The 16356-nt window shown below is 37.2% G+C and overlaps 1 protein-coding gene across 1 annotated transcript in view; it reads right to left on the bottom strand.

Annotated features, from left to right (window-relative positions):
* The window catches only part of GlcT (ceramide glucosyltransferase), a 199246-nt gene that overhangs the window by 90831 nt on the left and 92059 nt on the right, over positions 1 to 16356 (bottom strand). The window contains exon 5 of the mRNA XM_090371803.1: positions 6686 to 6798. Coding sequence (XP_090227929.1) covers positions 6686 to 6798 — 113 coding nt within the window. The remainder of the gene's footprint in view (positions 1 to 6685; positions 6799 to 16356) is intronic.

The raw sequence follows: 16356 nt of genomic DNA, 5'->3' as shown, positions 1-16356 counted from the left end.
GGGTAGTTGATTGCTGGAGCAAACTTCCATTTGTTGTTGTGGAAGTTGATAGCTTAAATAAATTCAAGGCGGAACCAGATAAACATTTGGAATGAATGGATCAGTGAAATGGTTTTTTTTTCTGGCTGATGCTATATAAGCTTGCTTTCTTGCATCATGTGCCTCTACTTACGCTAATGCTAAAAAAAAAAAAAAAAATAAAAATAATGGAGTCTCTTGTTTTAAAGAAATAATGCAGGACCATCCTGACAGGAATGCATTTATACTGCAGTCACAGCATGGATTTGTTAAGGGGAGATCTTGTCTGACCAATCTGATTGGATATATACTTTGGGTTTCAATATACTTGGATTTCAGGTTTGTAATTTGAGGAAGAGGAGGAATCTCCTAAGCATTAAGCCTGCTCAATCTATTCAAGGCCTTATACATCTCAATTCAGGAAAGCTTTGATACTGTTGCACAAAAAGACTGTGTAGAAATTGGAGCAGTATGGCATTATGGGCAAGTTACTTCTCTGGACAAAGGGATGGTTGAATGGGAGAAGATAGTGGTTATTAATGGAGAATGCACTTCATGGCCTAATGTTATTAGCGGAGTCACCCAGAGTTCAGTGCTGGACCTACTGTCGTTTCCCATATTCATTAATGACATCGATGAAGGTATATCAGACTTAATGTCTGTTTGTAGATGATACAAAGCTTGGCAGGGTAGTAAATGACAGTAGTCAGGGTAAGCAGCTGCAAAAAGATCTAAAAAAATTAGTCTGATGGGCTGAGAAATGGCAATTCAGGTTTAACATTGATAAATGCAAGGTACTACATATAGGTAGCAATAATTCCATATTAACATAACAACTGTGTGATACTACACTCAGGGAAGTGGAAAATGAAAAGAGCTGGAGTAATTGTTCAGTCAGATATGAAGTTCTCTCAGAAATGCAGACAGGCTGCCAGGCAAGCTCATGGGGTTTTGTCTATGATACACAGGAATTTTGCTAGTAGGGTTAAGGAGGTGATTATCTCATTGTAGCCATTGGTTAGGCTGTATCGTGAGTACTACACACAGTTCTGGAGGCCTCATTTTAGGATGGATATAGATCTGAAGGACTGGGTTCGTAGAAGGGTAACAAAATTATTGAGGGGAACAAAGTGTAATATTACCAAGAAAGGGTTCAGTTCTGCAACTGCAGTGGCACAAGACTAGGCACTTTAAAGGTGATCTGACTGAGGTGTTTAAGGCTTGAATGGACTAAGCAAGCTCAATGCCGATGGCATTATCCTGTCGTTGTGGAAATGGGTAGTTTGAATAAATTCAAGAAAGATTTTCATTTAATTTGATTTTGGTTTTATTGGCGCAATTCAAGAAAGAACTAGACAAATTATTGGAGGGAGTGGACAAGCGATGTGGGAGTTTTTTTGAGTTTTTTTTGGCCGATGCTTTATAAACTTGCTTTCTTGCATCATATGCTATTAATAACAGTAATAATAATAAAAAGGAACCTAACAGACCTCATCAAGCAACAGAAAAAGATTGACAACCTGAAAGATTACTTCCAGAAACACACAGCAGCACTTCACCAAGCCATAAGGAAGATAAAGCAGTATACCCTACTCAACCTAAGCGAGGAGTCCCCTCCCACCCAGAAGGCACAAATGAAGCTAGAAAGATGGGCAAAGAAGACACTCCATGGCAGACACCACAATGACCTTCATCAAGGTCACATGGATAAAATTGCTTCCGCATAGCTGACGAGCGGGATGCTCTTCCGAGACTGGAGGATTCATGCTCACCATCCAAGACCAGGTAATCAACACCAGAAACTATAGAAAATACATCACCAAGGAACCTGGAGTGTCAGATGACACATGTCAATGATGCCACCTGACCTAAGAAACGATCCAACACATCACTGAGGAATCATCCAGACTGAGTACACTAGTAGACGTGACCAGGTAGCCAGGATAATACATCAGAAGCTAGCAAGGAAATACCAGTTGGTTAAAGAAAATGTACCGTACTACAAGTACGAACCCCAGGCAGTACTAGAGACCACAACCCACAAGCTGTACTGGGACAGCGCCATAATAATGGATAAGACAATCCAGCACAACAGACCAGACATTACCCTTGTGGACAAGAAGGAAAAGGCTACCTATCTGACTGACATAGCAGTACCCAACACTGGCAACTTCCAGAAAACCAGGAGGAAAAAATCAGGAAGTACACAAACTAAGAATGGAGATTAAAGAGATGTGGCTTATGCAACAAGTAACGACCATCTCGATTATTGTGTCAACCACCGGTATGGTGCCAAAGACCCTACATAGCAACCTAGCAGCAATAGGGCTCTCAGCGAACACCTACAAGGAACTCCAGAAAATAACAATCCTGAATACCTTGACTGTTGTTATTGCTACCAAGTACACAGGGTGGTTGTTGTTATGTCCGGACATAACAACCGCGGACATAACATTCGCGGCATTTCTCAGGAACGTAACCCCCGCTATTCGCGGGGGGTTACGTTCCTGAGAAATGCCGCGAATACCGAAAACGCGAATACTGAGTTACGGCTCCCATAGTAATAAAGGGGTTGCGTTCCAAAGTATGAAATTTATAAGAAAAACTAGTCTAAAATTTTGTCTATGTATGTATTATATGTACCTTTATAATATGACTATGTACATAGACAGTACATAGTGAAATGCAAGCATATGGCATTGAAATGAAAATAAGAAACAATTTAATATTAAATGTAATATTTATTAGAAATTTCAAACAAATCTTTCAAACCAGCGTCTTTGCTAGCTAAAAAACTTATCCCGCCAGTGCTATCACCAGTTTCGCTAAAGTGTTGATAAAGGAGTTTTGCCTTTTCGCGAATGATGAGTGAGCTTAACGGAATTTTATTTTGAGTTCGGTCTTCTATCCACAGATTTAAAGCCTTTTCCATTTTTTCTAATTTAACATCACGAGTTACAGAGCAAATTTTTGAAGCAATTAGCGCGTTTTCACGGACACTACGGCAGATTTTTTTCTTCCGATTTCTTGATTGATCGTACCGTTGACTCATTGATTTTATAATGTTTTGCCACTGAGGAGACACTTTCACCATTAGAAATTTTATCTAATAACTCAATTTTATTCGCTAACGTCATCACCTTCTTTGATATTTTCACATTTCTCTTGTTATTCGTAGTCATATTTTTGTAGGGGTTAGAAAGAACTTGTAACTTCCACAATAAAGTCACTTTCTTCCGTTAACACACTCGAAAAAGTCTGTTTTACACTGCAAAACGGCAGATTTATCACTTTTGTAAGCATATCAATTTATAAATTGATAAATGTATTCAATTTATAAGCATATAAATTAAAAGCAAACGACGAAACCTTCCATAACAAGCGCATAACACATAATGAACAAGGATTAGCGAGAAACATCCACACTCGCGATTTTGTCACCCCTCTCCCCCCACCCACTGAGTGCTGTTTTGACCGGGAAAGATAATTTTAGCCACCCCCATGTTTTTTTATGGTGGAAAATATTCACGGCGCTTTAAAATCCACATTTTTAAAGGTTTCATTTTATATTAAATCGGCGATCGTGAATACGCGAAACCGCGAATACAGATACTGCGAATAGCGGAGGTTTACTGTATTTGTGTTCGTGAGGCAACAAGAGGGAGCAATACTCTTGATCTGATTATCAGTAGTGATTCTTCATGCATTAAGATCTGCAGATAAATGAACCACTAGGTGGCAGTGATCACAGTGTGTTGAAGTGGGATTTACTCAAGGAGGTAACTACCATCAGAGGTAAAGGGAAGGGTTTTTGTTTTCGTAAAGGCGACTATGATGGTCTGAGACAGTATTTAAATTCTATACAGTGGGACCAACTGATGATGTTACCAACAGCAAACTCAAAATGAGAAACATTCAAGGAACTAATCTTGGAGGCTACCAGGCTTTATATACCAACTAAGAAATATTGTTCAAGGTTTAGGCCTAAATGGTTGTCAGATGAACTAATGAGACATGTGGCAGAGAAGAAAAATGCATGGGATACATACAAATTAATGGGTGACATGGAAGCCTATGATAGATATAAGTTGGTCTGTAACCAAGTCACAAAGGAGATTAGGCAGGCAAAGGCAGACTACGAAACATCCTTGGCAAAGGATGCAAAGAAAAACAGAAAAGAGTTCTTTACCTATTTAAACTCAAGAAGGAAAGGGATGAATCAGATTGGTCCACTGGATATTGATGGTTCAACAGTTGAGGATCCTGCTCAGGTGGCTAACAATCTAAACGAGTATTTTGCATCTACATTCACGCATGAGGAGTTATTCAGGAAGGAGAATGATGTAGGTAAAGTAAACATTGGCAGTGAGCTGGATGATTTTGTAATAACTGAGAGGAAAGTTGAGGAGAGATTGTTGAGGATAAACATAAAAAAGGCACCTGGGGTGGATGGGATCTATCCAGTTATATTAAAGGAGGCAGCAAAGGAAGTAAGCAAATCCCTAGCCATAATTATGAGAGCTTCTTTGGACTCAGGGGAGGTACCCCAATTCACAAAGGAGGATCAAAGGCCGACACAAGTAATTATAGACCTGTTAGTTTAACTTCTGTTCCAGGTAAATTAATGGAGGCACTGGTTAAAGAAGCACTGCAGGATCATCTGGACAAGAATTCAGTTATAGCTCAGACGCAGCATGGTTTTGTTAAGGGCAGGTCTTGCCTGACCAATTTGATTGGATACTATGATGTAGTCACAAAAGAACTGGATGCAGGGAATAACTTTGATATTATATATTTGGATCTTAGAAAGGCTTTTGATACTGTTGCACATGGAAGACTGCTGCACAAATTGGAGCATTGTGGAATTGGAGGCAAATTGCTGCTATGGATAAGGGGATGGTTGAGTGGCAGAAGACAGAGAGTGGTAATCAATGGACACTGCTCAACGTGGACTAATGTTATTAGTGGAGTTCCTCAGGGTTCAGTGTTGCGTCCGTTGTTGTTTTCGGTGTTTATGAATGATATGGATGATGGGATATCAAGTTTAATGTCCAAGTTTGCAGATGATACAAAGGCTGGCAGGGTTGTTAAGGACACCACTGATGCTATGCTGCTGCAACAGGATCTGGAAAGGTTGAACAGATGGGCTGAGAGGTGGCAAATGAAGTTTAACATTGACAAATGTAAAGTACTACATATGTGAAACAGTAACCCCAGAGCAACGTATCAACTCTGTGGTACTACACTGACAGTGGTGGAGAATGAAAAGGACCTGGGTGTAATTGTGCAGGCCGATATGAAGTTCTCTGAGCAGTGCAGACGAGCTGCAAGAGTAGCTCATGGTGTCTTGTCAATGATATACAGGAATTTTTCTAGCAGGGATAAGGAGGTGATTATTCCCTTGTATAAGGCAATGGTTAGGCCACATCTTGAGTACTGTACACAGGTCTGGAGGTCTCATTTCAAGAAGGATGTAGAGCTGCTGGAACGGGTACAGAGAAGGGCAACAAGACTAGTGAATGGAACAAAGGGTTGCTCTTACGAAGAAAGGCTTAAGTTTTGCAAATTACAGAGTCTGGAGACTAGGCACCGGCGAGGTGATCTGATAGAGGTGTATAAGGCTTTGAATGGTTTGAGCATGCTCAATGCCAATGGGATTCTTCATCTTGCTCAGAATAATCAGCTCAGAGGGCATAAATTCAAATTGAGGAAGGATGGATGTCGGATAGATGTGCGGAAATTTGCCTTTGGCCAGCGGGTGGTTGGTTGGTGGAACCGACTTCCATCACTTGTTGTTGAAGTTGATAGCCTAAACAAATTTAAGGCTCAACTGGACAGGTATTTCGAGCGAACGGAGGGGTGAAATGGGAGTGGTGTGTTTTTTTTGTTTTTTTTTTGGCTGATGCTGAATAAGCTTGCTTTCTTGCATCATATGCCTCTACTAATGCTAATGCTAATACTTTCTATGTCTTACCGCAGGGGCTTGACACACCCAAGGTCCTGAGCTGGATATCACCATCTCTCTCTCTCTCTCTCTCTCTCAGGGTAACTCAATTTTTTTTGACTGGTGCATCATAAGCCTTAGGCTTCCTTGCACCATATGGCTAATAATAATAATAATATTCAATAAAAAGTAAATATATATGTGATAAATATATATATTATCAAAAATTATATCAAATATAATTACTCACCAATTATACAGTAAAATTTTATTAATGTGACAGCTTAAAAAAAATATATATATATTTTTTTTTCAATTTCATAAACGTCACAAACTATTTTAATAACAATATTTAAAGAATGTCAGGCTAATATACATTAATTTGAAAAACATTTATACAATTAAAATATGGTCAGTTAAAGTTTTACAATGTAAATAATACTGAATGCCACATGTTAAATTCTGGTGCTCTTCCCCCCCCCCCCCCGCTCCAATACAGTATTCTTTTCTATCCTTCGAATGCAAAGATTTTGTTACTTTTAGAAATTTTCTTATACTACCAAAGAATTAATATTTAACATTGTCTTCAAATTTCACTGGTAAACTAACTGCCATATATAAGCACAAAATAGTGCTAAATTACAGAATAATCTAAAAAAAAAAAAAAAAAAAGAGAGAGAGAACTTGTGCTCATATAACTATCTGATAGAATGCTTAACTTACTTTTTCAACAGTAGATGGGAAATCCTTTTTGTCACAGGTAAATGGCATCTGATGGACTAGAGCTACATCATCTTTCATAGAACATACCATATCAAGCAAAGTATCTTCTTTCACTATACAATTAAAAGTATATAATCATAACTACTATACAAAGCATTAAAAATTAAAATAAATATTTGCTATTTGCCGTAGTAATGTTTGCTGTCTTTCACTTCTACTCTGCAATATTAACCACCTGACAAGCACACAGGTGGTAAATGTCCACTAAAAATGACTTACATTTAAAAATCTATTAAAGTGATCAATGTGCATTTAGCATTCCTTCTTTACTGATTTGAATTTTTGATCTCTTTGTTAAGCTTGGCTACAAAAAAATAAAATAACAAATTTTAACCCTAATTAATACAACTATTATAAAACAATAATTTAAAATCAGTAGAATCAATTGCAGACAATTATCGAAGTATACTGACTTTATTTTTTATATCAGCATGGGCTTTTTTGGTCATCTAGTGATCTCAGTGATCTAGCCATATTAACAGTGAGGATAATGCTGAAATGTGGGTGGTGATAAACAGCACAGAGCCCTCCAAAGAGAAGTTTTATTTAAAAAGTTAAAGTAAACATGGCATAAAAAAAAATTATATCCTGCCAATTTTTATGGTTGTAAAATGGGTTACTGTTTTCTGAGCGCATAAGTGATTGTGGGAGGAGGGGGACCCAGCTGTTCAGTTTAATTACAACTGTATAATATTTATTACTCCTCTCCATATACTTTTTTCCAGACTGTTCTCTTCCCCCCCCTCACACACCTCTTCACAAGCAGCATCACATTCATAGGTCTTACATAACAATACATACAAAGTATGCATGGTCTATCTATAGCTAACAATATCGAATTTTTTTCGATACAAATTTTATGGGAAAAAAAGAAATATCTGCATTTTTCTGAATTTAACAAAATTTGGGATGGTTCGATAAATCTGAACCAAATATAAAATTTCAAAAACAATCGTCTGGAAGTTGAGTTGTTAAAAGCAGATGGATAGACATGGTGAGTAGAAGAGGTGCTTGTGGATAAATTGTAATGTGCCTAAAATCATGGACAGTTTACAAAGTTGGTGGTGCCTCTGTTAATTCTGGAACAATCCAAATGTACCAATCTAAGGGGTGTTTCACACTAGGAACCACTGCATTAGAGGAAAGATGGGTTTAGTCAAGTTAACGTGAAATCTCTAATAGGAAATACAATAGCATGAAGGCAAATAATTAACAGAAGGCCGATAGGCCAGAAGAACTGATTTTTATGTACTATCAATAAGGCATAATAGATTTGGACAATAATGATTAAGCATAGCATTATTATAATTTCCATATTAATTTTAATCATCAGTATGGAAATTACAACACAGACAAGTGTTAAAGAAATGTCAAGGGAAGGTAAGTCTGAATATAATATAATATTATATTCAGACTTACTAGACCTGACTATAATATTAGCATTAGCAAAGGCACATGATGCAAGAAAGCAAGCTTATATAGCATCAGCAAAAAAAAAAAAAAAAAAAAAACCCTTATTTCACCCATCCAGTCGCTCCAAATGTTTGACATTTCTGCCTTGAATCTATTTAAGCTATCAACTTCTACAATGACAGATGGAAGTTTGTTCCACCAATCAACCACCCGCTGGCTAAAGGCAAACTTCCGCACATCTATCCTACAACCATCTTTCCTCAATTTGAATTTATGCCCTCTCAGGAGATTATTCTGAGCAAGAGGAAGAATCCCATCCGCATTGAGCATGCTCAAACCATTCAAGGCTTTATACACCTCAATCAGATCACCTCACAGGTGCCTAGTATCCAGATACTGCAATTTGCAAAACTTAAGCCTTTCTTCGTAAGAGCATCCTTCGTTCCATTCACTAATCTTGTTGCCCTTTTCTGTACTCGTTCCAACAGCTCTACATCCTTCTTAAAATGAGGCCTCCAGACCTGTATGCAGTACTCAAGGTGTGGCCTGACCAATGCGCTATATAAAAGAGGATAATCACCTCCTCATCCCTGCTAGAAAAATTCCTATATATCATTGGCAAGACTCCATGACCTGCTCTTGCAGCCCGTCTGCACCGCTCAGAAAACCTCATATCTGACTGCACAATTAACCCAGGTCTTTTTCATTCTCCACTTCCCTGAGTGTAGTACCATACAATTGGTACGTTTCTCTTGGGTTACTGCTACTCATATGTAGTACTTCGCATTTGTCAAGGTTAAACTTCAGTTGCCCCTTCTCAGCCCATCTGAATAACTTTTCTAGATCCTGTTGCAGTAGCATACTGTCATTAAAAACCCTGCCAACCTTTGTATCGATCTGCAAACTTGAACATTAGGCCTGATATGCCTTCATCGAAATCATTCATAAATACAGAAAACAACAATGTGGCATTTTTTTTTTTCATACATATCATATAGGCTCATCATATCATTCATAGCATATACCATAAATTATAACTGAGGCACTGGATATTATGTTTTCTGCTGTGCACAGAGCAGAGGAATGATTGGGCAATATGGTAGTTGTACAGAAATGAAATTTTATTAGTTCACGCATAATCATTGGTTTTGCTAATTTTTTGTTATCTGTTTACTAAATACATAAATATCAAATATAAAATAATAAATTTTCTGTTTATACTCCAGCATGACAACCAAGTCAGTAGAGTTTACAATAAATCGTCAATACAAATATTTATTGTATTTAGTAGTCACGGGCTTGAACCCCGGTCCATTCAAGGAACACGTGCTATGCACTCTCGCTCCTGACCACTGTGCTACGTCAGGCCTAATATATATATATATATATATATATATATTTGTTGTTATATTTCAATTGCTATTTAAAATCGAAGAAAAAATATGTAAACTCTCTCACTGTGGTTTTCTAATGAGGATTCTTCATAACTGGTACTGGCCACAGTTCAGATTTCATACCATTTGGTGGGGTATAACTGACACCATAAACTTTCTACTACCCTGGAAACTGTTTATAAATGATTACACAGAGTGTGAGCTGTCAACTCTGGCAGCACACTCCACTCACCTTAGAGAGCTCTGGGACTCTATGGATAGCTTCACATATACTTTTACTGTTCCCCTTCTTATTATGAAAGTATTGACAGTATATTATGATTGTTTAATTTATCAAGTCACAGAGCCTGAAATATGTGATGCATATCATGGGCATATCATTTATTATAAAATATTACATAATGTGAAAATTACATCGGGAGATGCATGCAGTGATGTATACAAAGTTACTTTTATATATTATTAGTTAATTATCAATGCCCGAAATAAAGACATATTATTATAACTAATGTATTAAAGTTCATTACAGTATATTAAATGATATATTAATGCAAAGAAAGATATTCAGTCAAATGCTCGAATTTATAGGATGGCAGTTTCCAACCAGTACGTCTCAGCATATTGGTGAGTTGCAAGATTAGGAAACACTGCATTGAATTCAATGGCAACCACTATTTAGGTGTCCTGTGAATATGTGCCTTTTAACTTCAAGTGTGAATTTAGTGCCAAAAGACCAGAAAACATTTCTCAGGAATGTTAAGGGGTGACATTGCTGTAAAATAAGTGACATAATGATTTCACAACAGTTTTTTTTAAAAAAGCTAATGAAGTTAAAGGATGGCAAAGCTCTTGAGGAGGATGATATATATTCAGTTATAATTAAAAAGGCTGCATATACATTTACCAAACCTTTGGGGATGTTTATGGGAGTACCATTAGACTACAGGAAGTTCACTCTGGACTGCATAAGTGTTAATGTCTGCTCAAGTCACAAAGATCATGGAGTCTGTGGTTAAAGATGTTATTCAGAACCATCCAACATGAATGGTATCATGAATAGATCCCTCAGCATATGTTTGTTAAGGGAAATTTTTGACATTACCTACCTAGGATGTTATAAAAAAATCTTTAATCTCTCTCTCTCTCTCTCTCTCTCTCTCTCTCTCTCTCTCTCTCTCTCTCTTTCTCTCTCATGGAAGGCTGCTATACAAACAGTATAGCAGCCTACAGTAGAAGTGTAGATACTGTTCCAGGGGCTCACATCTGGTGAGTATGGGCTTGGAAAACCCAGGGTCCTGAGCTGGATATCATCATTCTTCTGTTTCTTAGTGATTCCTTTCTACTTTCTCTCTCTCTCTCTCTCTCTCTCTCTCTCTCTCTCTCTCTCTCTCTCTCTCTCTTTCTCTCAGGGTGACTCGGGAATTTTTTTTTGGCTGGTGCAGCATAAGCCTTAGGCTTCCTTGTACCATATGGCTAATAATAATAATAATAAATAATACTGCTAAATTCCTATGCTGGATCACAGGCTGGTTAAAAGACAAAAGATTGTCTCCTACCTTTTTAGTCATTGTTTAGCCAGGTAGGATTGTTATAAATGGTCCGTCTTCAGGGTAAACAGCGTAACAACTGAGTTGCCTCATGGCTTGGTGTTGGCCTCACCTTCTAATTTTCGAACAATGGAATTGCCAAACAGTAGAATAAGTTGCCTCTCAACATGGCAAAAGGAGCAAGTCTGGCAAAATTTAAAGCAGAACTGAATGGTTCTCAGATCAAAATAACATGGTTTAATAATCTTTGATGTAGACAACATGTTTACCAATATCCCTCTCAATGAAACAAAAACCTTACTACAACAACAAATCAGCCAAGTTATTCGCATAGCTTCCTCTTCAATTCCCTTGGATACAAAAGATACCCTGGACCTGATTGACCTTTTAGTTGATGAAGGCTACTTCAGAACACCATGTACGAACAAAACGTCAGGCTATTTTCCCCCAAACCCACATATTGGGTAGGATCACCATAAGTTTGCTGACCTAATACGGGACGTGGTGTCCTTGGGCGAGGGGGGGGGGGGTAGTTGGTTGAAACGAAAGACAAGATTCTTGCTTCACAGTATCTTTAATGACACAAAAGAAAGCACATCAATACTTCACTTAGCACAGCTTCAAACAGCACAGGTTTCACTATAACAAGGTTTTCAATTAAGTTTAGTCGAAAATTTACTGTACATATTAAAACTCATTGAATAGCCTAGACAGGTACTATACATATATGCTGCAGTGCCAATTCTATTGTATATCATGCACATGTGACAATAGCTCCCTTCAGGCAGTCAGCTGCAACGTGCAACAGTGTTCAGTATTCTTAATTCCATCCTGACGAGACATGATAGTTTTTCAAACTTTTCATTTCAAAATTTATTTTACCCTTTTAAATACGGTCGAAAATATATCTGCATCTTAGCTAGAAATCATTGCCAACAACATGCTTTCTGTTTGGCAGCATGTTCTGCCCCATTTGGTAAATGATTTCACTGGTTTTGAATTGCAAGTTCAGATAATTTCCGAAGACATTGTGAAGGTCGGAAAAGACTTGGTATTTGAAACTTTGGACACTGCCAATGTATGTGACTGCACTGACATGGAGTCTGACTTAGATGATGACTTAGATGATGCATGTGATTTAGATGATGCAATTCTCCTTGAAATTAACAAGCAAACTGCATATGCAGAAGAGGAAAACAATTCTGAAGTGGATAACACTGAAGTGTCACCAAAACACTTTTCAACAGAAGAACTGGAGAAAGTTTTGGGGGGGGGGGCGGTTGACATGACCTGCGAAGCAATTATGAATGGAGATCCGAATGTTGAACGTAGCATCAAGATACGGCAAATTTTACAAGATGGGATTCGATGCTACAAAGACTTGTACACCGAGAAAAAGAAGAGACGGCTTCACCAGACTTCATTATTGAAATACAGTGGATTCCGGTTATTTGGGCCACCGGTTAATCAGGGCAGTCGTTTATTTGGGGCAAATCTTAAAAAACAGAACCCAATCGAGAAAATAGCCAGGGTTTACTTTGCTTAATTGGGACGGCATGCCGTTTAATCAGGGCAGGAGACTGCAGCACTGGAGATTACCCTATGATTGTCTCCGACAGTACCACGTGGTTCGGTTGAAATTCTGGAGGTCACAACCATAAAATAATAAAAACAATTGGCGGTCATCTGTAACGAGCAAACTGCATATGCAGAAGAGGAAAACAATTATTGGGCTTTTGTGTTAGTGAAATCTATCATAAACGGACAGTAAACTCGATCTTACTGACGTTGCGATAATACCGACAGCTGGAATTCTGTGGGTTATTATGGTGAAATGTGTTTACACTTCCATGAAATCTTCAATCATATAAAAAAATTAATTTTCAGATCTTCTCTTCATTCCTATTTTTAAAGCTTTGTAACTCGTTACTCCGTTGTCACTTGCACGCATTGCGTTACTTGCAATTTGTGTGTGCTGGGTTCTTTGTTATTGATTGCTTATCTTTTTACTGTTTTTAATTTTAACCCCCACCCACAAATGTCAGTGAACAGAAATGTCAACTAGTTAGTATGTACATATTACAGCGGCACCTCCGTAGCCAGGAGCAGCAGTGCATAGCACACGCTTCTTGATTAGACCGGGGTTCGAGCCCGTCACCACCAAATATGGAGGATGCGGAAAGGTCAGGGAATGACCACCGCATATCCCGGAGCAATATGGCCTTAGTTGCTAATGATCCCAAAAACCAAATAACAAACAAATAAACATATTACAGTACGTATTAATTATTCCGATTATCACGTATATTCTTCTGATTTTCACGTATCATTTAATTTTTTAATTGGTAAGGTAATAAAGAGTAAATTTGTGCTTAATATTTCTTTACTTTTATAGCCTGTGGATAATATTCCTCCTATTTTCGTTAATTAGAATCACTGTTTAATAGAATTAAAATTCAATTCACAAACCTGATCACAATGACCGGCGCTTACTACACATTGTATAGTGAATGGTACTTTACTATGGTGAGTTCGTCGTAATGTGATTTGATTGTACAGTGAACCAATTGTAAAGGGGGGGGTACTCTGTATTTTTAACTATTTACGTGAAACTTCGGATAATTGGGGCAGCCGCTTAATCGGGCCAAAATGCACTAGTCCCGATGTGTCCCAAATAACCAGAATGGACTGTACCTAAATAAACAACCGCTTTTTTAAAGCTTTCTTCTCATCTCTCATGATGTTCATTAATAAATTTTTGCAATTTTTTTTAAATTTCAAATCCTTTTAATTGGCTATCAAGTGCAAATTGTTTATAGATTTATTATAATTTGTTTATAGACTGTTTCTCTGGTATGCATTCAATTAAAACCCATTATAATTATACCTCAATCAGCACAGTTTCATATAACACGGAATAGTTTCGGTACCAATTATCAGTACCGAAACTATCGTAAAATTGTAACAAGAAAATAAATTCTAAACCAATTAAAGTATCAGTTTTATTTTATTTTTTGTCATACCAGCCATACTTCTCTGGGCATTTCACATTTTTGAAGAGGGCTTTCTCATTTTTTAGCAAACTTGTAAAATTCTGCGCAGTTTAAGTTAAAATTACAAAAAACCTGAAGAATAGCTTCAACAGTATTTAAGCCATGCAAATGAACATTCACACGTTCAATTATTTTTACGCTAATTATCTTATATTTGATCGCCTTTTTAATAAATATGGGACAATTTGCATGGCATACGGGACCATGGGACACAAGACCTCAATAGGGTGACATTCCCATATAAATGGGACATATGGCAACTCCACTATTGAGGAAGATATGTGAAAGACAAATTAATGGATTAGAAGAATTATGCAGCTACCATAATTATTTAAACACCATACATCCTCACATGAAATTTAAAACAGAAGAGAAAAATAACAGCATACCATTCCTAGATCTCTGGCTAACAAAATACAATAACTCTCTTGATAGAAATATACAGAAAACCCACAGACACCGGAGCTATCCTAAAATACTAGTCCAATCACCACATGAATACAAAAATAGGCATCCTTAAAAAGCTTCATTCTTGGGGAATTCTGGTTAATGCAAAGACCAGGCACTCAAGGAACAAACTGATAGAATTTCCAAAATATTTACAAATAAGTTACAAAAAAAAGTAAAAAAAAAACTATTAAGCAGCAAAATAAAAATGTCCTTATGTTTTCCATATCAGTGAACAGATTAAGAGCAGAGCTAAAAAATATAGATTATACACCATTCACTAAAACTAATACCATAAAAAAAAATATTAAAACCCCTTTCCCCAAAACACCCAGCATACAATTTAAAATGCAGAGATTACCAAAAATATTATATTGGACAAACCAATATAATATTATAATATTCTTTTAAATAACCAGTAGGTTATTTAAAAAAATAAAAGAACACAAGTTGGACACAGCTCATGGCCAAATAGGAAAACTAATCCAGTCTTCTGCAATTGGAGTGAGAATCACCAGTTGGATTTTAAAAACACCTCTGTTTTAGCAACTAATTGGTACCACAAATGCAGACTTTATAAAGAAGCCATCATTAATGGCATAACCAACAATATTAATCAAAATAAAGGCATGCTGACAGACAACAACCATAATCATATTCTCAAAAGTAGAGTATTAGAAGATAAAACACAAATATAATAATAACACTTCCTAGTTCATTTCACAATTATACGTGGTCTCAATTCTAATCTCAACGATGTCCATTTCCACTTACAGTCTGCCAAACCTCATGTACTTTTTCCTGACAGAATCTCAGTTATTGGTTAATTCAACTACTGCTCATCTCAGTTGCCCAAATTATTCACTGTATGATTCCTTTCGCCTCAAAGGTGGTACTCGTGCATATGTCCATTCCGATATTCCCTGTGAGAGAATTGATAATTTGGAATCTCTTCTCTTCGATCTTCTCTGGCTTTCTCTCTACCCCACTGTGTCAAATTCAGATATTGTCTCTACCATTCTCCCATCTCCACTAATCACTTGGAGCTCTGACTTCCTCTCTTTGCAACTTGACTTTCTCCAGTCCAACTTTCGTAACAGTGAGGCAATTTTCCTTGGTGATTTTAATGTTCACAACTCCAGCTGGCTTCTGTTTTCTAGTCACACTGACCCAGCTGGTCGAGATGCTGAGGCTTTTGCAATTTCTAATGACCTTGCACAGATTGTTCATTTACCTACAAGAATACCAGACAATCCTAACCATACAGCCAACACGCTTGATCTTTTTCTCACAAACAACCCTTCTAAGTACACGGTCGTAGTGAATGGTTCTTTAGGCACCTCAGATCACAACTTGGTGATTGTCTCTTCTCCAATGGAGCCTTTACCTGATGGCTATTCCCAACCTCATATTGTTTGGCATTACAAGACTGCAAAATGGGATGACCTGTGAGATTTCTTTTCTTCTTTTAATTCAACACAATTAAAAATTAAGTAAAAAATTAATTTAACAAAACAATTGCAAAGTGATTTTCCTTCCTGAAGCTGACAACACTTTGACCATATGTCGCGATCACAGGAATGAAAATTACCGAATAGGGGTGAGCATGAAACTTAAATAGGGATTATTTGTCTTCGTACATGCGCATGAAAATCAGAGATTAGATATGGCCGGCAAACATTAACAGAATTCTCATGTAATTTCATTTCGACAGTTTATGCAATTAATAGTCTCGTATAATTACGTTGGACACTAAG

The sequence above is a fragment of the Mastigoproctus giganteus genome, chromosome 4 (assembly GCF_048544385.1).
Source record: "Mastigoproctus giganteus isolate SK-2022 chromosome 4, ASM4854438v1, whole genome shotgun sequence".
NCBI classification, from domain to species: domain Eukaryota; kingdom Metazoa; phylum Arthropoda; class Arachnida; order Uropygi; family Thelyphonidae; genus Mastigoproctus; species Mastigoproctus giganteus.
Note: the sequence above shows the minus strand (reverse complement) of the source record. Positions and strands in the feature narration are given on the sequence as shown.